The following is a 24,251-nucleotide window of genomic DNA, read 5'->3' as shown; positions in this document are numbered from 1 at the left end:
TAAAAAAAAATGTTTTCAAATAAATGCTGAGCATCTGTTGTCTTTTCAAAAGTACATTTACTCATTAGTTTCCAGTGACTTCAGAGGAACGGTTGACTAATATTAAAGTTTGAAAAGGCAGTTGGGAATCTCCCACAGCAACACCCTCCTGTTGCTGCTGTTATGAGTTGTCAGCTTTCTGATGGCACAGACTGAATGGCCTGCCTCTTTCCTTTTCTGAGGCCTTCCCCCTGCTGGGTCCATCCATGCTATGTTGCTCACTCTCCCTCACCATCACTCACTTTCACCGGGCTGGGTCAGGGGTTGGGGTGTAGGCGGTGATGGCTGTAGCAGGAGGTGTGGGCTCTGAGTTGGGCTACAAATGAGGGTCTGGAGTGTGAGGAGGGGCTTCTATGTTGGGAAGAGGGGGTTGGGGTTAGGGATGCAGGAGGGGACTCCAGCCTGGGGCTGGAGTTAGAATACAGCAGGGTGCTCGGGGTGCAGGTTCCTAGTGGTGGTTATTGTGGCTGCCAGATCTCTGTGGGCCCCTAGATGCATGGGCAGTTAGGGAAGGCTCCATATGCTGTGTCTGCATCTGCAGATATCATCACTGCAACTAACATTGGCTGGGAACTGCAACCAATAGGATCTGTGGATTCAGAATGGGGGTAGCGTGCAGAAAGTCCCTGTGCCTGTGGGCTTTAGGGACCAGATTGCTGCTTCTGCGAACCACTTGGAGCCAGGCAGGTGGGAGGTGTGTCTTTGCTCTGAGCCTCTTCTATGTTCCCAACTGGACTTTTAACAGCCCTGTCAGTGGCACGGAGCAGATCTGCGGGATTCCTTTTCAATTGGGTCTTCTAGTCAAAAACTGAATACCTCACAAGCCTAGTGTAACCCACATGCTCCTGGCTGTGGTGATCTGTTCCCCTCTTGTTGCACTGAGATCACTTAGAGATTAGTGAGATCGCTACAGCCACAGTTAACAACCATGTGGCTTGTAGCTCACAGAGTAGAAGCTCATGCATTTAGCTACAGAGGTTCTAGGTTCAGTCCTGCCTGCTGTCAGCCAAGGCCTGTTGATGTTACATTGACACTAATTTTTTAAGTTATTTTTCCTTTCTCTCAAGCAGCAATTTTAAGAGTAACATTTTCAGCGTTTAATCTCTGTCATTGGATTAGTCGTTTAACCATCGGAAATGTTCCTGATGTTTGGATTTTTTTAAGGATCGATGCTGGTGCCAGAGCTGCAAAACAAGTCCAGTTTTTAACCATTTGACCTGTCAGCCACCATTAAACAGCATAGCTCTAAATGAGGCTGACACAGAACTATATCTGGAAGTAAGCTGAATGGGCAGGTTTCTGAATAAAGGGCATGCTTTGTGATGGAACAAGTAACATCACCACGCAATTCATAGGAGTGGAAGTTGCTCAGCATCGTGCAGGATCAGATACCCTAAGATTTCAAGCCAGTCCACTCTGCACACTTAGTTTCCATTGGCTTTGTAAATATATTTGACTGGCCCCTGCTTTGAGTTTCAAGTAATAGTGAATGACTATATTTGTGTCTGTAGTATGTTCCTCATAATTCCCCAAACTTATGCATTCTGTTACAACAGCTTTAATCTCCTATTGCTTTCCAAAGTTTTCTACTTATTTTTTTTTACCAAAGAGAATGTTTTGTTCGCAATTCTCTAGTAAATATCCACCTAGCTTGTCTTAGTTTATGTGCTGCATTTCCTTGCATATATCAAGTTGCTTTCCAGGGGTTGGGCGGTGGGGGGCGGGGGAAGGAGAGTGATTTAAGGGTTTGGGGATTTTATTTTCTGTTGGGGAAAATAGAAGGAGAAAGGATATGGTTTATGGGGGGGCTAATGCTTTCGGGGGGGGAGTTGCAGGGAGGCAGTAGGGTTCTCCCTGCATGGCATTGTGGTCAAGTGGCAGGAGAGAGACAGGGTTCGGGTAGAGGGACACTTACCCCTGTCTCCATGTGGCTGTTGTCTTCTGTTGTGATCGCCCTTAGTGGTCATTCTGCAATATACCTATTTCTTGTGCTTGTTGCCCTCAGTGGTGAGTCTGAAGTATGTTGTCCCGCCAGTGATCTAATGGGGGCCCCTCCCTTTCCATGTTCTGGAACATCCTGGGGTTTCAGGCATTTCCCACTTTCCACGTACAGCCAAACCCTGACCACCTTGGTTTAACTTAGGCTAAGAGGAAGCTACATACTGGATGTCATGGTCATAACTCTTGTGGCTTAAGAAGAGTTCTTATACAAACATAGCACCAACAGACCCCCTTTAAAACATACAGTAGATGAGAAGAGAGCCTAGGAATAGTTTTCCTCAGTCATACCACATTTTTGTTGTTCAGAGATGAACAAAATGAACCTCTTAGTTTGAGCTGCATACAAAGTGCTTCCAGCTTCTCCTCGCTTGATTTAAGTCTTGCCCTCAGGGCATAGTGTGATTGAGTGTTGGAGCTAGGTGGGAAAGAGAGGATAGGGGGTTAGGCTGCAAAAAACCAAAGTGCGTGTTCTTACAGTAGTTTTTATGATTTCTGTTTTGTGAAATGTGAAGGTGTGCAATTAAGTTCTACCCTGAAAACTGTGCAGGGATCTTCAGATCATGCCCTGAGTGAATCATGTGCTGCTAAGAGAACTCTTGGGTCTAGAAGTCAAAGGTGTGTAACCAGATTCAGTGGCTGGAAGTTGTACTAGAAACAAGATGGAGAGAAATCATGTAAACTGCTGAACACTCCCTGCTCCTTTCATGCTTGATAGGCTCACCATGCCTAGAAACAGGGACTGTTGGAACCTGTGAAACCCTTGTGACAGACTCCAGCATTAGGTCTAGCATTGTAAGGGAGTTGTCTACTTCTGTTCTCATCCAGTGCTGGGATCGGTGGTGGCAGCTGTTCAGGACAAGTTCAAACACCAAGGACCTCCCCAGTCAACACAAGGGAGAATGCTCCAGCTTTGAGAGGTCTATTGGGGCAATAAAGTCTACTTATCGGCCAGTTTCTACATATGTGTAGCCAATTATCCATCACTACTAGGAAAATATAATTACTTGTCCTGGAACAAGCTGTCTCAATTTACAGTCATGCTTCTTCTGGAATCTAGGAAAAAGTTCAAATCTATAATGAATGAGGAACATTCCTCTGTTAGCTTCACTAGAATCATCCAATACAGCATCACTCACCAAGGTCATGTGTTGTGGAGATGACAAGTAATTAGGATTCTGTTGGAGGTCTAAATAGCAATTGAAGCCTTTCCCTTTGAATGCAATAATGTTCTTAAATCAAAGACAAAGGAGGCCTTCAATTCTTTAAAGGACTCCAAGGCTGATCCACGTTCCCTGGGCCTGTATGTCCCAGCTCCAAGAAGGAAGCAAGAAAAGACCCGAGCGCTCCTTCAGGCTAAATCTCCCTGCTCTTTGCTGCTACAGATGGTAGAGGAGGATTTCAGAAGAAGCAGAGGTTCCAGCACAGGTGATCGTCCCCCTCTCTTTCTATTGTCTGGCAGTCTGGGTCTTTTGGCAGGCAGCAGGTTTGATGCCAGTGTTAAGGGATTGGGAGAGTCATCACACATCTCCCATTTTTATATCCTCCACATGGCAGTCACCTCTTTTAATTTTAGAGGTCTGGATCAGTGGATCCTAGAAACTGTAAACAACAGGTATTTTACTAATTCCACTAGTTTCCTTCTATTCCTTGTCCCCTTCCCTCCCCTTTTTAGGGTCCCTTTACATGAGATAGTGTTGAAATAGGAAAGGGAAGCCTTTTCTAACTTGGAGCAGTAGGGAAGGTGCCGTTTATGTTTGGGGGAAGGTTTTATTTTTCAAATTATGTTCATTCCAAAGAAGAAGAGGGTAGTCATCCCTTTCTGGATCTTAGTTTCTGTATCAAAACAAAAAGCAGTCAATTAGCACTTTAAAGACTAGCAAAATAGTTTATTAGGTGAGCTTTCATGGGACAGACCCACTTCTTCAGACCACCTTTAGTTTCTGTATGTTCATCCATCATTGAAAACACAACACTTACTTGAACATCCCTTCATATGTTAATCTGAAGAAGTCGGTCTTACCCACGAAAGCTCACCTGAACTTAGTCTTTAAGTTGCTACAGGAGTGGTGGTTATCTCTTCATCTGGTCCACAGGAAATGCCTCAGATTTGTGATATGAACATTTCACTGCCAGTACAAAGTCTTTCCTTGTGGTTTTTCCTTGTGATAGTTACTGCAGCTCATTGGAAGTGATAATGGACCCATGTCAATTCAGACCTCAACTGCTGACCTACCATTTCAATTCATATAGCTTTAAAATATTTAATCACCTTGGGCATCAGAATCAGCAGAGAAATAGGTATTTACTGTGACTCAACATAGAGTTTATAGGGACAGTGTTAGATTATCAGGCAGCAAAATGTCATCTACCACAAGAAAGGTGTCACATCTACCCAACAAACACCACACGGGCATGTTGGACATAGTCCCACAAGTCCTCTCCATGTTAAAATTAGTGGAAGGATCCTTTTCAGGTGGGGGGCATAAATGTTGCTGTATTTCTGCCTTCCAACAAACTGATGATGGACACCTCTAGTTAGCAATGAGGGTCTCACTTGTGCTTGTATTTGAAGGTGATCTATGGTCCCTTCAAGAAACGTCTCTGTGCACGAAGATCCTGGAATCTTGAGCCATTTGCTTCGTGTGCAAAGCATTCTTGCCTCTGTTTTAGCAATCCACAATCCCTAATAGGCACCACCACAACTGTGGGCTACCTTGACAGAAGGGGAGAAGGCTCTCCTCACTATAGCAGTATATTCTGATCAGATCACACCAGTGGTCCTTCACCTTTCAGAATCCTTGGCAATTCTCAGACAAGCCCGAGTGACCTACCATATGCAGTTCTATAGAAGATCTTTGGAAAGCAGGGTGTCCTGGAAAAAGAACTGTTTGCCACAGCTCAGATCCACAAGTATCAATCTTATTGCTCCAGAGGGGGTTCAAGGCCAGATGTCTTTCTCATCCTTGGGACAAGGGAATTGCTGCTGATCCCCATGAGAGCAAAGGCTCTGAGGAAACTGTGGCAAGATGTGGGAGTCTCATGACTAAGACCGAGTATTTCAGCTATTTGGATCTGATGAGCCTATCAACACAACTCCCATCTCATGAGTTGCCCTATCTGACATAATCTTGCAGAACGTCAGATTCTACACTTGGACCCATCTTTGACTTCCACTTGTAGAAGCTGTTTAGCTGAAGTTCAGAGCATTCTGTCCTGAAGAAGGGAAGTCTCAAATAACCTGACTTATAAAGCCAAGTGGAAGGTATTTTCTATGTGGGCATCTCAGTACTAGCTTTCTCCCTAAGCCCAACACCTCTATCAGCACTATTTACTAGCTCTGCAACTATCTGGATTTTCCCTCAGTTCCATATGCAGTGTCTGATCATGACCCTCCTTCCCAGAGACACATTGTGTATTCTCATCATACAATAGACAAATTCCAGAAAGACCTCGTCCATATTTATTTTCCCATAATTAGGAGCCTCCTTCCTCTGTGTACCTCAGAGAATTAGCAGGGTTGATGGACTCCCTCTAACCCCTTGGAACTTCTAGCTGTCTGTTTCCTATATCACCTTCCTGCAAAGACTGTCCATTACAGGCTGTCTTTGGCTCAAAAGTCAAGAGAGATTTAGGCCCACGTGGCAGGTGGCTCTTATGTAATGTTTCATAGGAAGTGTCACAACCAAACCCCTCATCTCAGGTTCCTGCCCAAAATTGTTTGACTTCCTTGTAAACCAGTCTGCTTATCTCCCAGTTTTCTTCCCCAGCCTTTGTCAGCCCCAGTGAAAGCTAAGTTTCATACACTTGTAGTTACAGTGCTGCCTTTTTATATTGACAGGCTCAAACCCTTCAGAAACACACAGTTTGCAGACTTTGCAGAGCTGGTAAAGGATCAGGCAGTAATCTTTCAGATTATCTAAGTGGCACTCCAACTGTATGACAACTTGTTACAGGTTAGCCAGCGGGATCACCGGGTCAGAGTAGAGCTCAGGCATCCTCTGCTTCTTGTTTCAAAGACATATCTACCTCTGACATCTGTACGGCAGCTCCATGGATCTCAGTGCATGTTATTGCAAGACACTATATTCCTTCTTTGCTGTGACCCACCAGACTTTCCTGCCTTTAGGAGTCTCTAACCACAGAAGTTTGTTTTCTCATAGGAACCGAGATGTGTCTAGGCCCAGCCTATCCTTCATGCCTGTGGAGAGAGGGGCAGGATGGTACCTGTGTGACCCACTGGACACAACTGGCCAAATCTCATGCATGGGGATACACCAAGAGTAAAATCTAAATGGACAGCACAATTACTGTTAGTGAATAATTGATCTTTCTTTTTAGAGCCTCTTTGAGAGGGAAGCTGCCCATCAAGGCAGTTGTTTGCAGATGGTGTTCATTGTAGGTTGTTTGCATGATTAACGGAGGGTTTGTTTTTCGTTTAGGCCAAATACGATCCTGAGGCTTCGATTCAATCATTTTGCTACAGAATGCAGTTGGGACCATTTGTATGTGTATGACGGAGACTCAGTATATGCTCCATTAGTGGCGGCTTTTAGGTAAGTCCTGTCTACCACACAGTAGGAAGCTTAATTGTGTATTATACTATTATTTTATTTGAGTCCCAAATGAAGATTTGGCTTTTAGAGTAGGAAAAAATGGTTCTGGCCAACCTAAATATATAGCTGTGTGTGTTTACTGGCAATAAGTGTACTGTTGTTCAAGTCATAGCCAACCAATAGGAAAAATGATAGTATTTGGCTGCTGGACAGATCAGGGGATTTCACAATAGTACACTTGAATCCTTGTTTTTTCAGTTCATACATTTGGAAAAGTCGCACCTTTCCACTGGACAAACACACAGTCCAACAGTCCCAGCAACAAGTCCCAGACAAACAAATGGTCACAGTCAGGCAGGCACTTGGATACTCGCCCCACCAGCTGACAGCACTGCCCACCCCACCCCGCCCCCCGGCCGTCAAATGCCACACTCACTGTAGCTCCTCTTGGATGCTTCCCTGGCAAACTCCCACTATCGACTTCTCCTCTGTTTTGCTACTCACTCAGTTAGCTCTGACTGCTTTTTTATAAGCCTGCTAGCTCAGACCAGGTACCCCAGCTCAAAGTCTTACCTCCAAACTAATCAGTCCTAAATTCCGGACTCTGCACTTGTCCTTGTTGCAGCCTCGTCCAATTTCTTTTGGCCCAGTCCTCCAGTTCATCTAGGTCTCCCTGGAGCCTATCTCTCTACCCTCCGCCATATCAACCTCTTCCCCGAGTTTAGTGTCATCGGCAATCCATCCTGTGACCCAGGTCATTAATGAAGACATTGAACAAAACTGGCCCCAGAACCAACCCCTTACCACCATCCCCCATCTACTCTTGGGAGTGGTGGTAGTGGAACGCCAACCCTAGGACAATACATCCCATGCCTTCTGGCCCATTGGGGGTCACCTTCTGAGCCTTTCCCTCAGATTAACTTTCCCATTCTATTGCCATGCCTCCAATACTAAACACTGACTTCCATCTAAAACACAGCTCTCCAAGTCAATTTACCTTCATTCCAGTGCCAGTCCTCAAATCCTCCCGGTGGTCTAGGGGACACCCTCTCTAGCAGGGCTTTGGGGTGCATGTGTGTGTCCATGTGTGTTTCCACTCAGCATCTCCCAGCACCCCCTGCTAGACTGCATGTGTCCTCCTTTATCCCTCCTCCCTGTACATTCCCCGTACCCACCTGTTGTCTCTGGGCAAGCTACCCCTCCAGGAGCCCCAGCACCACCTCAGGTAGCACAGTGGGGCTAGTGCAGCTTCCATTTGCTGGCTTTATGCCACTGTTGGCATATTCCTGTGGCCCAGGGGTGGTGTGTGCAGAGCCATTCTCTGCATAGGATGGTTTGGTGCAGCTGCCCTGGACCCTGCCCTTTGTGGGCTCCCTGCGGCAGTCGCCCAAGCTATCTTATGGACAGGATGGTCCACCATACTCAGGTTAGCATGGGGGTGTTGTGGAGATTGGGGCTAGCAGCACGGGTTGGGCCCCTTCACTCAGCCCAGCAGTGGGAGCTGTGGGGAGCTGGACTTCACAGAGCAGCTTGCTCCCTTCTGTTGCCATCTTCCAAGCCAGCCTGTGCTGGGGTTGGGGTGCTGCACTTACTACCACCACAGTGAAGCAGAGTGACTGGGCTGGCCTGGGAGGTGGCATGGGAGCAGAGCAGAGGCTGCATTGTTGCCGGGTGGCTGCAGCTGTCGCAGGTCCCCAGTAATCCCTAAGCCAAATGCCTTGGTGGAGGGACCTTGAGGGAAAGGGTGAGATGGAAGTGACGGTGGGCAGAGTAGGGACTGGATGCAGGGAAAGAGTACAGGCACTCACCCCTGGGCTGTAGAGACCTATGTGCCAGCAGCCATGCATGGGCCAGATTGTGGAATTGCTTGGGCTACAGGTGGCCTCCAGGCAGTGAGTTTGAGACCCTTGATCTAGAAAGACTTAATTTTCTGTGATGCAAAACAGTATTGATACTTGGGTCTTCAGTCCTTTTAATCTTCTCTTTCGATATGGAAGTCAGCTTGCACTTCGTACAGACAAGGTCACTTCTGTCCCCGGCAGACAGAGAAACAGGCAGCAGGGTAGTGTTGAGCTGAGGTAAATGGATTCCAGAACATATGTATGAATTGGTAAAACCCAAATTGAATTTGAATGCGTTCCTGTAGGCTAGTTGCTCTACAGTTTCTAGAATTACCATCATACTTAATTTACATTGGAGCAGTTCTCATTGGCTCTGGACACGACAGCTTGTCTTTGCTGTACACAGAAAAGGGAGCAAGAATGAGATAGAGACCATGGACAGGGTAAGGAAGGACAGAAAACAGATGTAACTTATAAAAATAAGTTAGTGTTTTTGTGTTTTTACTCTAACTGAAAATGTAAATATTGACATTTTTATACATGAAGTATGTGCCCTGCAAAGGCTCTATCGGTAATTAGGGCTCAAAAAGAGGAAGTGCAATTAGGATATCCTATTATACTCATTCCTGTATTACATGGGAACATTTTGGCTTTAAAATGAGAATTCAGTGACTTGGCCTTGAGCCATCAGTTTGGATAGTATCTGAGCTGGGAAAAAAAAATATTTTTCTGACTCCAAGCACCAGCTCTTATCAAGCTGATTCCTATTGTATTGCTGAACAGGTACTACAAGCATGGTATGTGAGTCCAGTTTTCAATATATTTTCCCTCAGATCAGTTGGCTTTTAAAATAAGGTTATAGGTAGTTTGTAGCAGTAAAATTTGAGTGGTGTAAAATCATGTTGTAAATCACCAGGAAGTCTGTACTTGGAAATTTTAACATAGAGCAGTGGTGCTTTTGAAGTAGAAAAGCTTACATTTAATTTTTATTTAATGGTGGCTTTAGTTGACACTTGAATTAGACACTTCATTGATACAGAGCTGATTTTTCTCTCTGACAAACTTGAAGAAATAGCAGATACTTCTAATCCCAATGAAGGGTATAAAGAGGCATCTGTTCAAAAATTCTCCTCCTAGCACCATAACGCAAGAGAGCTGCTTTAGAATTTTTAATCAGCTATGGCCATAATGTCTTACTTTCCTTTGCTTGGGTTAAATTTTCTGTTATGTTTTTCTTAGCTTGTAATTCTTTCCCTTATTGACTCTGCTGACAGAGAACTTGTAAGAGTTAATGGTTGACGGGTGTATGCTTTTAAATCTTCAATATTTGGTATTAAATAATGTGAATGGCTGTGAGATGGAGTGTGTTTTCTTTCCACATTGCTAAAATGCGTTCAAGCTCTTGCCTCATTCTCTTGTGTTTTTCTGACTTCAAAATATGGCTGTGAGAATAATTTGGCTGACGTGTCATCTTGGGCATGTTAATTGAGACCCTGAGATGGCTTCCCCTTTTGACACATACCAGAGTTTGCTTGTTTGTACATTCATAACTTAACCCTGCCCATGTTTGCCTGTTCTATCGTAACACATCAGTTCTCCCCTCGTCTGTGCTCACCTAGTGAAAATAGACTTTATCTGTTTCTCCCACAAACATGTTTTATTTCCACCTAAACTAATTTGAAAAATCGATATACCCTATCCCTCCCAAGACATGCTTCTAGTATGAGGCCTAGAGTAAATTGCCAACTAATAGCAGCTACTCAGTTGCCATCGGGGATTAACTATTAAGCACAAACCATGTGAGAGTGATCTTATTTAGATTACAGTAGCATGCAGAGACCCATTGAAAGGGAGAATACAGATGTTGCCTCATTTTTAGATTATATATTAATGATATACGTTGCTTATGAATTTCCATTTATCATTTTGAGTGTTGACAGGTTCTTGTCCCAGGATCTGACCCAGTTTTTACATTATGCATAGTTGGGAACCCTGAAGTGCACAGTTGCAACACCCAAACTGTAGGAACTTTTGCATATTTACAGAGGTAGTTCATTGATACATTTAGCACAGTCAGAAATTCCCCTACTCAATACATGGGGAATGTACACCTAGATTTCCATAAACTCAAAACATTCCTCCAAGAAGAACATGAAATGTTATCCGTTACTACTTCTTCGAGTGTCCCCGTGGGTGCTCCACAATAGGTGTCGGGCTCACCCGGCGCCGCAGATCGGATCTTCCAAGCAGTTTCTGCTGGACCGCGCATGCGCCGGTGCGCACCGCTCCCTTGCACGCTCCTGGCCATGTGCGCGATCTGGTCCCCGCCAGTTCCTCTTAACCGCCGTCGGCTGCAGACGGAATCCGACTAGGCTACGGCCAAGTTAGCGTATTCAATGGTTTTAAATGTTTTTTCTTTAAAGTTTTCAAGTTCTTAGGCTACTGCAAGTTAGCCAGTTGTTATTTTCAAAAAAAAAAAAAAAAAAAAGAAACAAGAAGCGGGACGGCACTCAGTCCAGTCCTAGTAACAAGCGGAGCACCGGAGGCCAGGAGCCTAGGGCCATTAGCCCTCCTGCCGTGGCAGGCCATCGGAGAAGGGGAAAAACAGCACAGAAAAGGTGCTAAGTACCCATTAATAACTGGAAGACTCACCAACAATGTCCTCTTCAGGATTTAAGAAATGTGAGTCCTGCCGGGAGGCAATGCCAGCGTATGATGGGCACAGACTCTGCATAAGGTGCCTGGGGGAGTCCCATGTCATGCAGAAATGCTCCTTCTGTGCAAAATTAACAGCCAGAGCAAGGAAGGACAGGGAGATGCGGCTTAAAATGCTGCTCTTCGACAAGGCCCTCCAGCCAGACGTGCCGGAGCGGCCGCAGCAGGAGGGACCCTCCGGGGCCCATAAAAGGAAAGCCGCCTCCCTCACCCCATCAGCGCAAAAATGGTGGAAAGCCTCCCCAGCCCGATCCCTGCCAGCAGCAACAGCGAGCGGGACGGGAGGAGCGCATAGCCCCCAGCCGCAGCAACAGCTGATGGGTGGCAGCACGGAGAGCCACGTGGAGGCGGCTCAGCCTCCGATAATCAAACAGCCGCCCCGCACCGCAGGCAGGGCGGTGGCTAAACAAGCGCCGGTACCGGCGGCACCGCAAGCAGCGGCACTGACCCCCGGGGAACCGGCGGTGCAGAGCGCGCAGGCACGCAGCCTGCAGGCACTGGAGGACACCGCCCGTGCGGCACCGCCCATGAGCGTGCTGAGCACGGCGCGGACGGGGCTGAGATCCCCTACATGTCAGGGGGCGGAGTTACCTCCTCAAGGGAGGGGGAAGGCTGCGCACAAAATGAGGCACCGCAGCCCCTCTCCAGACAGGACTGCAGAGTTGCTTTCTCTCAGCCCTCCGCTTATGCTGCAGACTCCAACCAGAAGGCAGGGGTCCCCCCTAGCCTACCCGGAGCCCCCGTCTCCATTTTTGCAACCAGCCTCACCCTGGCTGGGACCACCTTCACCCTTCCTGGGGTTTGAGCCGCTGGAATACTATCCAAAATCGCGCTCTCAAGTGTCTCAGATCTCTCGACGATCTCGCTCCCCCAGACGCAGAGGGTATGCACCAAGGGAGTGGTCTAGGTCACCTTCCCAAGAACAGTGCCTATGCTGCCATGGTTGCCCCTATCACGCGGGGCATAGACACCACCGGCAATCTACCAGGGAAAGATCCCCACACATGGTCCCGTATCCCCGAGGGCAATCGCGAACGGGGACAGAGACTCAAGTATCTCAGGGGGAACTGGTTATGGAACCCCGAGATTTTCCCTTGCAAGCTTCCAGCGAGAGGATGTACCATCACCAACAGGAACCGGAAGGGTCCAGAGAGGCGTACCCTAGTGGTTCCTCGCTCTCCTCCCTGGACGAGGCTACGGCCCCGGGGGACGTCCATCCTCCGGACGATCTCAAACAGTTTCAAGAGCTGTTTAAGAGGGTGGCCTTCACGCAAGGCATCCAGACAGCAGAGGTGCAAGAGAAACACCATAAGCTCCTCAAAAATCTGAGACCTCCGGCCTCCTCCAAAATAGCAGTACCGCTTGATGAAGCAATCTTGGAGTCCGCCACTATGATATGGCAGTCCCCTGCGACTATTCCGCCTGTCCACAAGAGAGCGGACAAGAAATACTTCGTGCCGGCGAAGGGCATGGGGTTCCTGTTCAGCCACCCGCAACCAAATTCCTTGGTGGTGGACTCGTCGCAACAAAGATCAAAGACATCTCAATTCAGGACAGGGGGAACAGACAAAGATGCCAAGAAGCTAGAGCTGTTCGGCAGAAAGGTCTACTCCTCCTCCACTCTACTGTTGCGAATGGCAAATTACGCAGCGCATTTAACGAACCATAATATTGACAACTACACTAGGTTAACCTCCCTCATGGACTCGCTTCCAGAGGACAAGAAACCGGTGCTCAAGGCCATCGTGCAAGAAGGCTACGCGGCCTCGAGGATGGGAGTTCAGATCACCCTGGATGTTGCGGACACAGCAGCACGTTCCACAGCTACGGCAGTGGTGATGCGAAGGGAGTCCTGGCTCCAGACTTCGGGTATACTGAGGGATCTGCAGGCAAAGATAGTCGATCTTCCCTTCGACTCGCAGAAGCTGTTTGCCGAATCAACTGACTCGGTCCTTCATTCCAGTAAAGATTCAAGAGCCACACTTAGGACCCTGGGGATTTACACCCCTCCATACAGAAAGAAAAAGTACTACCCTCAACAAAGATGGTACCAGTACCACAGGGGTTATGAGCAAGGGCGACATCAACAGCACCAGCAGTACAGAACTCCCAGGCGACGTTCACAACAGAGCCGTGCGTCCTCGGGGCAGGGCCAAAGGCCACAAGTTTGACACACAGATCCAGGGCTGCGCCATCACTACCATCGCACAAGGTCATCCGAAGCGGCTATTCCACCATCGCCTCCGACCATTCTACGACCAGTGGCAAAGGATCACCACAGACAAATGGGTGCTGGAGATCATAGCCACGGGGTACGCCATCCCCTTCCAGTCGCTCCCACTGCCACGACCTCCACCCAGGCCCCACCTCCAGGAGGCCTCCCACGTAGCGAGGGTCAAGCAGGAGGTAGACCATCTCATGCTCATAGGGGCAGTGGAAAGAGTGCCGGAGCAACTGCAAGGAAAAGGGTTCTACTCGAGGTACTTCCTCACGGAGAAAAAGACAGGAGGCTGGAGGCCCATCTTAGATCTTCGAGGCCTCAACCGGTACCTGCGCAAGCAATGCTTTCGGATGATCACAGTCGCCTCCATCCTTACGGCACTGGACGATGGAGATTGGTTCGCAGCCCTCGACTTACAAGATGCGTATTTTCACATAACTATCCATCCGGCTCACCGGCGATTCCTCCGGTTCATGGTAGGCAAAGAACATTTTCAATACAAGGTCCTACTGTTTGGCCTCTCCTCGGCCCCCAGAGTCTTCACCAAGACCTTGGCAGTGGTGTCAGCCTACCTGCACAGACAGGGGGTATTTATATTCCCGTATCTGGACGACTGCCTACTCAAAGGGGCCTCGAAGGAGGAGGTACTACGCATGATACACGTCACAGCAGGCACGTTCTCTTCGCTCGGCCTGGTTATCAATCTGGCAAAATCAAAGATAGACCCCACACAGGACATAGAGTTCATAGGGGCACGCATAAATTCTATTACAGCGGGAGTATATCTACCAGAGACTCGCTTTCGGGCCATCGGCTCCCTCGTGCAGGTCATCACCTTCAGCCTTACGGTGCCGGTCCTGACGTGCTTACAGCTGCTGGGCCACATGGCAGCGGCGACGTTCGTAGTACAGAACGCCAGGTTACACATGCGCAGCATGCAGCACTGGCTGGCGAGCGTATACAAACCAGCAGCACACACCGTTCACAGGGTGGTGTCGCCCACAGCAGAGGTGCGCAAATCCCTGCAATGGTGGGTAAACCCCAAGAACTTGCTAACAGGGGTACCCTTCCACCAACCACAAATATCGGTTTTTCTTACTACGGATGCCTCCCTTATAGGGTGGGGAGCACACATGGGCGAAGAGGTGACTCAAGGGCCGTGGTCCTCCACGGAGCAGTCACTGCACATAAATATACTGGAGCTCAGAGCAGTGTTCAATGCCTGCAGACACTTTCGAGACCATATACAAGGCAAAGTTGTCGGGATCAGTACAGACAATACCTCCACCATGTTTTATATAAATCGGCAAGGAGGAGCTCGGTCCCATGCCTTATGTGCGGAAGCAGTCCGGTTATGGAACTGGTGCATCGCCAACAATATAATCTTGAAAGCGTCGTACTTACCAGGCGCTCACAATGTGAAGGCAGACCAGCTGAGCAGGCGTTTTGCACTCACGCACGAGTGGCAGATCCGTCCCGATCTGCTACGACCGATTTTCCACGCATGGGGTTTTCCCCAGATAGACCTGTTTGCCACTCAACACAACAAGAAGTGCCCACGATTCTGCTCCAGGGCAGGACCGGGACAGGGGTCCCTGGGGAACGCGTTCACGATCTCGTGGAGGGGCCCCCTGCTTTACGCTTTTCCTCCCACAGTGCTGATCCACAAAGTCTTGCAGAAAGCCAGGAGGGAAGGAGCCCGAATGATCCTGATAGTCCCAACGTGGTATCAGCAGCAATGGTTCCCCCTACTCCTGCGCATGTCGGACCGTCCACCGATGCCCCTTCCGGTGGCGCCGGATCTGCTCACACAAGCCCAGGGGTCCATCGTGCATCCGCACCCCCAAGGCCTGCGACTACAAGCGTGGTTAATCCATGGCTCAGCTCCCTAGAGAGCACATGTACGGAGGAAGTGCAGCAAGTCCTAGAAAGTAGCAGGAGGACTTCCACCAGGAAGACTTACAAGCAGAAATGGACTCGCTTCACGGCATGGTGTTCTACCAAACGGCTAACCCCCCTTTCGGTGCCTATACCTGTGATATTAGAGTGTTTACTGGACCTCAAGAGAGGAGGACTCTCACTATCCTCGTTAAAGGTCCACCTTGCCGCCATTTCGGCGTTCAGACACGAGGAGGAAGGGCACACGGTGTTCGCCCATCCCATGGTTACCAGGTTCCTCAAAGGGTTGGTAAACCTATACCCCCCTCAGAAACCGCTTCCACCTTCGTGGAACTTGGACCTGGTGCTTAATGTGCTAACGGGACCACCGTTCGAGCCCTTGGCCACGGTTTCCCTCCGCCTCCTTATGATAAAGACGACTTTTCTTCTTGCAATCACGTCAGCTCGCAGGGTGAGCGAGCTTGCAGCAGTTATGGCAACGCCACCCTGCACTGTTTTTTCCAAGGAGGCGGTAACCATACGGCTGCATCCAGCCTTTGTTCCCAAAGTTTCTTCTGAGTTTCACATTAACGAACCTATTGTTTTACCCTCGTTTTATCCAAAGCCTCATAACTCTAACAAAGAGGCGCGCCTACACCTCCTGGACGTGAGGAGGGCGCTAGCCTTCTACGTAGACAGGACCAAGTCCTTCCGGAAAACGGATAGACTCCTAGTCTCTCTCGCTCCCAAATCGAAAGGAGAAGGTCTCTCTTCGCAGAGAATCTCGAAGCACATTGTATCCTGCATAAAAATGTGCTACGAACTCAAAAAGACTCCTTTACTGGCCACTCCCAGGGCTCATTCCACTAGGGCGGTGGCGGCATCAACAGCCTTTTTCAAGGGCGTTGCGCTAAAAGACATTTGCAGAGCGGCGACCTGGTCATCCTACGACACCTTCGCCAAACATTACGCCCTTCACAGGGTATTCCAAGAGGATACCCGTCTCTCGACAGCGGTCCTCTCGGGGACAAGCTGCACATAATCCGATTACCCACCTCCTATCTTGGGTTACTGCTGGGTAGTCACCTATTGTGGAGCACCCACGGGGACACTCGAAGAAGAAAGACAGGTTACTCACCGTAGTAACGGTGGTTCTTCGAGATGTGTCCCCGTGGGTGCTCCACTACCCGCCCATCCTCCCCGCTTCGGATCTCTGTTTAGTGTTTTGCAGGAGCATCCGAGGCGGTTGGTCAAGGAACTGGCGGAGACCGGATCGCGCACGTGGCCAGGAGCGCGCAAGGGAGCAGCGCACACCGACGCATGCGCGGTCCGGCAGAAACTGCTTGGAAGATCTGATCTGCGGCGCCGGGCGAGCCCGACACCTATTGTGGAGCACCCACGGGGACACATCTCGAAGAACCACTGTTACTACGGTGAGTAACCTGTCTTTTCCTCATCATCAGCACTAGTGGCCATCATTTTGGCACCTTCTAAGGGCTACACCTCCTCCTTCTACTGCCCCTAGGCAGGAATACCTCTTTCATATAATGTTTTGCTGATGCATATTCAGTGGGGGATATATCCTTTTTTCCTTATTTGTAGTTCCTCACCTCACCAATGAAGTGTCTCTTTCCTATAGATCAATATATTATTCATCTCAACTTACTGTCGTATATGTCAGTGTGTTATTTTGCTTCTCATCTGTTATTCAGTCTGATCTTAAATGTATGTATTGGGCTTTTCCAATTTGTGGTATGCCTATTAAGTTTGAGGGTGTATGTGGAAGCTCCTGTGTTATAACAGGTTGTTTTATCTTACCACGATCTGTCTAGGTGGAAGGTCTCAAATATAGGTGTGTTGACTTGGCTATAGGCATAAAACTTGCCAGGAGTAGGTATGTTGACTTTGCCTTAGCTTGGTGTACAGGATATGGCCTTGTAGTACTCTTGTGTTATAATCAGACTACTTTTATGTCAACCTATTTTAGCCTATTATAATAAACATGTAAGAAAATATATCTATAAGCAAGCAGGTAAGCCCCACAGGCTATACAGAGGAAGAGACAGATTTATCCCCAAATTGCACCTTAGAGAAAATGCAAAAAGTGCATGTAATAAACAGATGTAGGGAGGATGAGGAACTAGGATTAAGTGCAAGCTTCAAGTTAGATTTCAAACATGAATATTTTATGTACTATCAAAACAAAAAAGCAGTCAAGTAGCACTTTAAAGACCTAACACAATTTATTAGGTGAGCTTTAGTGGGACAGACCCACTTCTTCAGACCATAGCCATACCAGAACAGCTAGTCTATATAAACATATTGTCATCCTGTTTCCCCATTCTTGTTTAATTTCTTTGTTACAATCGCTTGCTGTATCTGATCTTTAATAAGCTCATAAATTTGTGACAGGGAACATGTCTTAGTGTTATAGTACTGTATAATGCTGACCTCGGGGCGGGGGGGGATCCTGTCCTCATGAGAAAATCAGGACTCTCTTACAAACACATCACACAGAAGTAGCAATAGTTTGTGTTTGCATGCGTCCTTTTCTATTCTGCTGCTTATTTGCAAAGTTAAGATTTGTTAAGATGGATTGTAAGCATGAATTATAAACCTGTATATTAGAATATGCTGGTATAGATTTTCTGTGGTACTTATTCACTTGTTCACAGCTGTTAGCTAAGAGATCTGTGTGCACATGCAGGCACAGCTGATCAATGGTGTATTGAAATGTCTAGACTCAGTCAACCTAAAATGTGTTACCAAAAGTCTCCCTCTGACTTCGTCCACATATGCTGATCTTTTTCTTCCTGCTCTGTCTACCCAAAGGTGCCATGGTGTGGGGTTAATTTGTGCCTAACTGCACTCTAAAACGAAGACAAATACTATTACTTTATTTTTGCAAATGAAATAACTGATGGTCCAAGAAGTTTATATGTCTAGTGACACTTAAGCAATCAGTGCCAGAAATAGGTTGGTTTATTACAGTTCAGATGATACATTGGTGGGAAGCAAAATAAACCCGCAGAAGATGCCTATGCCACATTGAGTCGAAGACGGATATTTTGAATGGAGTCTGAACAACGGTAAAGTTGATCATTGAAAAGGCTGCGTTTGTTATTACAGAGCATTAGTGTGTACATCCACTAAATGCTGTTTATCCAGTAATAATTGTTAGAGAAGTCTGAACAAAAGCTTTTTTTTTTTTTCCATTTGTTTCTCTCAAAGTTCTAGACAATGAATTTTCTGGGAAAACCCAGAATTCTGAATGGAGTTAGCTAGGTTGGTCCAAATGTCTTCATTTCTAGTATCCAGAGTCCTGGAAGCTCTCAGAGAAAGAGGCAAGACCTGTTCTTCACACCCGCTTTCTCATATAAACCTTGATTGGAAATAAATGGAATGGACTCTTCCATTTGAGAGGTATATGTTCCTAATTTTTAGGCTAGAAGAAACCACTGGGTTATCTAGTCAGACCCCCTGCATAACATGTGCCACAGGACTTGCCATAATGAATTTCTGCTTAAAATACAACAGTGGTGATGCAGCTAGATTATATCCTTGAGAAAAAAAATGATCTTAAAGTATTTCCAGTGATGAAGAATCCACAACTACCCTTGACAGGTTTTTTCCATGTTAATTACCGTTTCTGTAAAAAACGCTCAACTTGTTTCCGCTCTGAATGTCTAGTCTGAATATGCCTGGCTTCAGTTTCTAGCTACTGGATTTCATTACATCTTTGCTAGATTAGAGTCCTTTATTACCACATATTTGTTCCTTACGTAGGTACTTGTAAGTGATAAGTCACCCCTTAACCTTCACTTTGAGAAGCTGAATAGATTGAAGTCCAAGAATATTTCACCGTCAGGCATGTTTTCCAATCCTGTAATCTTGTGGTTCTTTGAACCCTCTCAGGTTGAGCAACATCCTCTTGACTTGCCTTTGCTGGAGCTGAGCACAGTATTCCAGTACTGGCCTCACTCCAGTGCAGTTTGAGGTAAAATAAGCTCTGTACTCCTTATTCAGTATTTTCCCTGGTTATACTTTGCAGAATCACGTCACCCCATTTAAAGCCACAGCGTCACACACTGTGGGAGCTCATATTCAGCTGATTATCTACCATAATTCCCAAATGTCTTCCGAGTCACTGCGTCGCAGGATAGAATATCTCTTCCTGTAAATATGGCCAACCTTTTTTGTTCCTAGATTGCATATCTGGTCATGTTGCAACATGCATTGTTTTCTTATGATCAGTTTATCAAATGGTCTGTATAGCTGTGTGGTGGCTTGCGCTTTTTATTATTTACCCTCTCCTCCAAGGTGGGTCATTGTCAAACTTCATCAGTGGTGAAGTGAAAAGTGGCAGACACATCTTAACTCTTGACACAAAAATCCTGTAACATTTCCTATAAAACAGGACAAATATGTGCCATTTTTCTTCCACCTTTAAAGTAGTTTTTTTTAAATTGTTTTCTTTTCTGATTGCGTCTCATTAATGTTCTCTCAGCCATGTTCTGCCTCTGTTATTACCGTACTCCTTTTGCTTTCCTTTATCTTTTTCCTGATATTGCTGACCCCAGTTTCTTCCAGCTGTGGATTAGCTATGCTTTAACATTAAGAGCACATGGGAGATGACAAAAGAGGCAGAGAAAAGAATGCTCTCCGTCGCGTCCCTGAGTTGTTGTTTTGCCTTGGCTGAATTTCATCCTAACGGCTATTTTCATATGGCAGGGAAATGCTGTTCCCATGTTCATTTTATGCAAAGTAAAACGGTACTCACCAGGCAACAAAGATGAATTTATTAGACTTTTCATCTCTGACGTGTTGGAAGATACTGTCCCAAGGGAGATGATCTTCAGATCAGCATTTTCAAATTTCAGAACGAACATGTATCTCTTATGCATGAACTATGGCATGGAATTAATTAGTTGCTATTGTTTTAAAATTTCCAGGATCTGAAATTTAAAGCAAAAAAAACAGTTGTGTGACTTTCTTACAAAATCATCTTTGTGAACATATTGGAGTCGAAATATGCGTCAGATAATGGTGCAGATTTATGTGGCATGTCAGTGAAATTAAATATGTTACACATATTCTTCAGTCTTTGGTAAAGTGCAGGCCATGGTTCTGATCAATAATATCTTTGTATGGTTTAGCTGAACTACTGCAGCCAGTGTGTGTACTTTTAACATAGATGGTATAAGCTATTGCAACTTTTTCATTTTCAGGTGTTAAAATGTAATGGGCAGAAAGGCTCTGTGGTATTCCCAGCTGTTGGAAAAGACAGTCTAATAGTAGCACAATTAATATGGAAGTATTCATATGGTTACAAGACTTCTATAAGCAATTAGGACATTTGACTGTGGCTGGCACAGTGGTTAGTAAAAGTTTAACTACATATTTGTTTCCTTGGCTGAAAAACTCGGTCTGGAAGCACCCAATTTATTTAGCCTTGTGATCCAAACTTTGAATCAAGTTATTTTATATTCTGAAAGGAAATGTAAAACTGCACATTTTTGACAGATAGGAAAATGTTCCATTGTCAGCACTGCTTTTTAGTCACTTCTGCCCTTAAATGGAGTCAAGCTCATCTACATATCACTGTAGAATCAGAATCTTTATAAGAGTGCTGCATGATACTGGTTTGTGCCTCTCTGTTGCATGTTTGGGTACAGATTGAAGTTTTGTATGGTCTCCCTGGCATTCATCATCCCTTCCCTTGATCCAGGAGACTGGTATGTTCTTGACCTGAGAAAGATGCTTTCCCTAGGGCATAGGCACTTCCTTAGTTTTATGGTGGATTGAGACCACTACCAGTTTGCGATCTACCCTTTTGGCCTGCCAACTGTGCTGAGCGTGTTCACCAAGTACTTCCCGGCAGTTAAAGCTTGTCTCAGATGCTGAGGTATCCAAATTTACATATATCTTCACTACTGACTTTTCAAAGGCAGCTCCAGGGGCAAGTCTAGCACAGCATCTAAGTACTCCTACACATGTATCACTCCTCATGGCTCCTGGTCAGTGACGTCAAGTCTCACCAGCCTTCATTGCCTTGGGGAATCCCTCATCTGCTCTCAGTGCAAACCTGACTCTTCTTTCCCCTCTGTACCCATCAATCCTGAGAGTTGCAGGTTGGAAGATTCCTGATGAAATGGTCAGTGAGACCTGAGTCCAACCCTTTGTGGTCAGGCCACTTGAATATCTGCTCTTCTTTGAGTGGTCCCTGTGGGTGTTCCACAGTAGGTGTCGGGCTCGCCCCGGCGCTGCAGATCGGAAAATTTCCAGCCGTCTCCGTCTGGTCGCGCATGCGCCGATGCGTGCTGGTCCATCGCGCACTTTCGGTCACGTGCGCGATCCAGTCCCCTCCAGTTCCTTCTCAACCGCCAATGGCTGCAGATGGAATCTGCTCCAGCTCCAATGCCTGAGACAGATAAAACTGTGTTTATTACTGTTAATAGTTATTAGTTGATAGACTGTTTAACACTGTTGAAGCTGTTCTGTGTTATATGCATGTATAGTTTAAAAAAAAAAAGAGAAGAAGAAAAGGGGGAGAAGAGAGGACAGAGGCAGCCGCCTTAGGCGGTCCGCTCTCCTAAAGGCCGCGAATGTTATCTGTTCCAGAACTGATTAGCCACTAAGTGCCCTATTAACATTCAAAGACTTAAACGCCTGGGCAGAGATGTCTTCGCCGGGGTTTAAGAAGTGTGAGTCGTGCCGCGAGGCCATGCCTGCCTCAGATGGGCATAGCAAGTGCGTTCATTGCATTGGGGAGACCCACGTTCCACAAAAGTGTCCTCACTGCTCTAAGCTTACAGCCAAAGCCAGAAAGGACAGGGAAATGAGGCTGAAGATGATTTTATTTGATAAGGCCCTCCAACCTGAACCATCGGAGAAGCCCCATAAAGAGGGGCCCTCAGGGTTGCACAAGAGGAAGGCGGCTTCCCTAACCACCTCTGTGCAAAAAGAAAAAGAAGCTCTCCCCAGCTCGATCCTTGCTGGTAACATCTGCTAGCAGGATGAGCGGAGCACAGGGCCCTGACTCACTGGCCGCTCATAGTGGGAGGACTGTAGCGCACATAGCTGTGCCTGGGCCTCCGACCATTAAGCAGTTGGCACCGAGGGCACCGCAGGTGCCAATGGGGCAGGCGTCGGAATTGGCGGCACCGACTCCCAAGGCATTGAGCCTTGCGGCACTGGAGCAAGGGTACCCGGCACGGGACACAACGGTGCTGGAGGAGGCTACCTGCGTGGCACCGTGCACAGCAGCACCAGGCATGGCACCGACAACGGTGCCGAGGTCCCCGACACCAGAGGGGGCGGCACCTGCTCCTCAGGGACGGAGCAAAGCAAAAGCCAAAACCCAGCACCGTAGCCCATCTCCGGACGTCATCGCATTGCAGTTATCGCCTAGCTCCCCCCTCCCCCCCCCCCCCCCGAGATAGACACAGCACACTGGGCAGCAACTCCAACAGCCTGCTTCAGACCTCCATTGCCTTTTCGTCAACCACCATCCCCCTGGCTTAGGCAACCTTCACCAATCTCCAGTACGGATCCCTGTGAATACTATCACAGAGCATCTCGGCCATTGTCAACGTCATCACGGAGGTCATGCTCTTCCAGGCACCATATGTACACGCTCCGGTCGTGGTCCAGATCTCCATCACCGGGCCCTTGCCCCTGTTGTCATGGCTGTCCTTACCATACTGCACACTGGCACAGGGGGTCCAGCTCCAGATCCCCACCCACACCTCACCAACACCCCTTCATACAGCCTCACTCTATGAGAAGAACACAGCCTTCTCCTGCGGAAACTGGTCCAGAGTCCCTGGACTTTCTTTGAGAACCTTTAAAAGAGCAAGCATATGAACAAGCTCAGGAGTCAGAGGAATTAGAGGAGGTATATCATAGCAATGCCTCTTCGTCCTCCCCAGATGACGCAGTTGTCCCCAGGGATATCTCCCCCCCCCACCCCCAGACGACCTTAAGCAATTCCAAGAGCTGTTCAAGAGGGTAGCGCACACACAGGACATTCAAATAGCAGAGGTGCAGGAGAAACATCGTAAACTCCTGAAAAATTTGAGACCCCCTGGCTTCATCCAAGATCGCCATGCCACTAGATGGAAGCGATTATGGAATCAGCCACCAACATATGGTAGACTCCGGCCTCCATTCCACCTACAAATAAGAGGGTGGATAAGAAATACTTTGTTCCGGCCAAGGGCATGGAATTCCTGTTTAACCACCCCCAGCCAAATTCCGTGGTGGTCGAATCATCACAGCATAGATCCAAGACACCCCAGTACAAATCAGGAGGGTCAGATAAAGATGCGAGGAAATTAGACCTGTTCGGTAGGAAGGTCTACTCCTCCTCTACCTTATTACTGAGAATGGCAAACTATGCGGCACACCTGTCAAACCACAACTATGACGATTACTCCAGATTTACCTCCCCCATGGATTCCCTTGCAGAGGACAAGAAACCGGTGCTGAAGGCAATCGTCCAGGAGGGCTACACGGCCTCTCGAACAGGAGTTCAGATTGCCCTGGATGTGGCGGACATGGCAGCATGCTCCACAGCCACAGCAGTGGTAATGCATAGGGAATTGTGGTTCCAGACATCCGGTATTCCCAGACATCTGCAAACAAAAATTGTGGATCTTCCATTTGATAAACAAAAGTTATTCGCAGATTCAACCGACTCGGTCCTACATTCCAGCAAGGACTCGAGAGCCACACTTAGGACCCTGGGCATATATACCCCCCTTGGACAGGAGGAAGAAGTTTTACACCCAACAAAGGCGCTACGCTTATCAACCACAGTGTGCACAATATCAACGGGGCTATGACCAAGGGCACCACCAACAGCAGCAACAGTATAGGGCCCCCAGACAACGTACCCAGCAGGGTTGCGCACCCTCAGGGCAAGCCCTGAGACAGCAAGTTTGACGGGTATGTTGAGGACTGCAATACGAAAACCATCTCTCAATGCCAATCTCAGCACAT

At 47.3% G+C, this 24,251-nt stretch overlaps 1 protein-coding gene across 1 annotated transcript in view; it reads left to right on the top strand.

Annotated features, from left to right (window-relative positions):
* ATRN (attractin) overlaps positions 1-24,251 on the top strand; it is a 246,863-nt gene that overhangs the window by 52,968 nt on the left and 169,644 nt on the right. The window contains exon 3 of the mRNA XM_074992222.1: positions 6,480-6,593. Coding sequence (XP_074848323.1) covers positions 6,480-6,593 — 114 coding nt within the window. The remainder of the gene's footprint in view (positions 1-6,479; positions 6,594-24,251) is intronic.

Source organism: Carettochelys insculpta, chromosome 4 (genome assembly GCF_033958435.1).
Source record: "Carettochelys insculpta isolate YL-2023 chromosome 4, ASM3395843v1, whole genome shotgun sequence".
Classification (NCBI taxonomy): domain Eukaryota; kingdom Metazoa; phylum Chordata; order Testudines; family Carettochelyidae; genus Carettochelys; species Carettochelys insculpta.
This window is presented reverse-complemented; position numbering and strand designations above follow the sequence as displayed.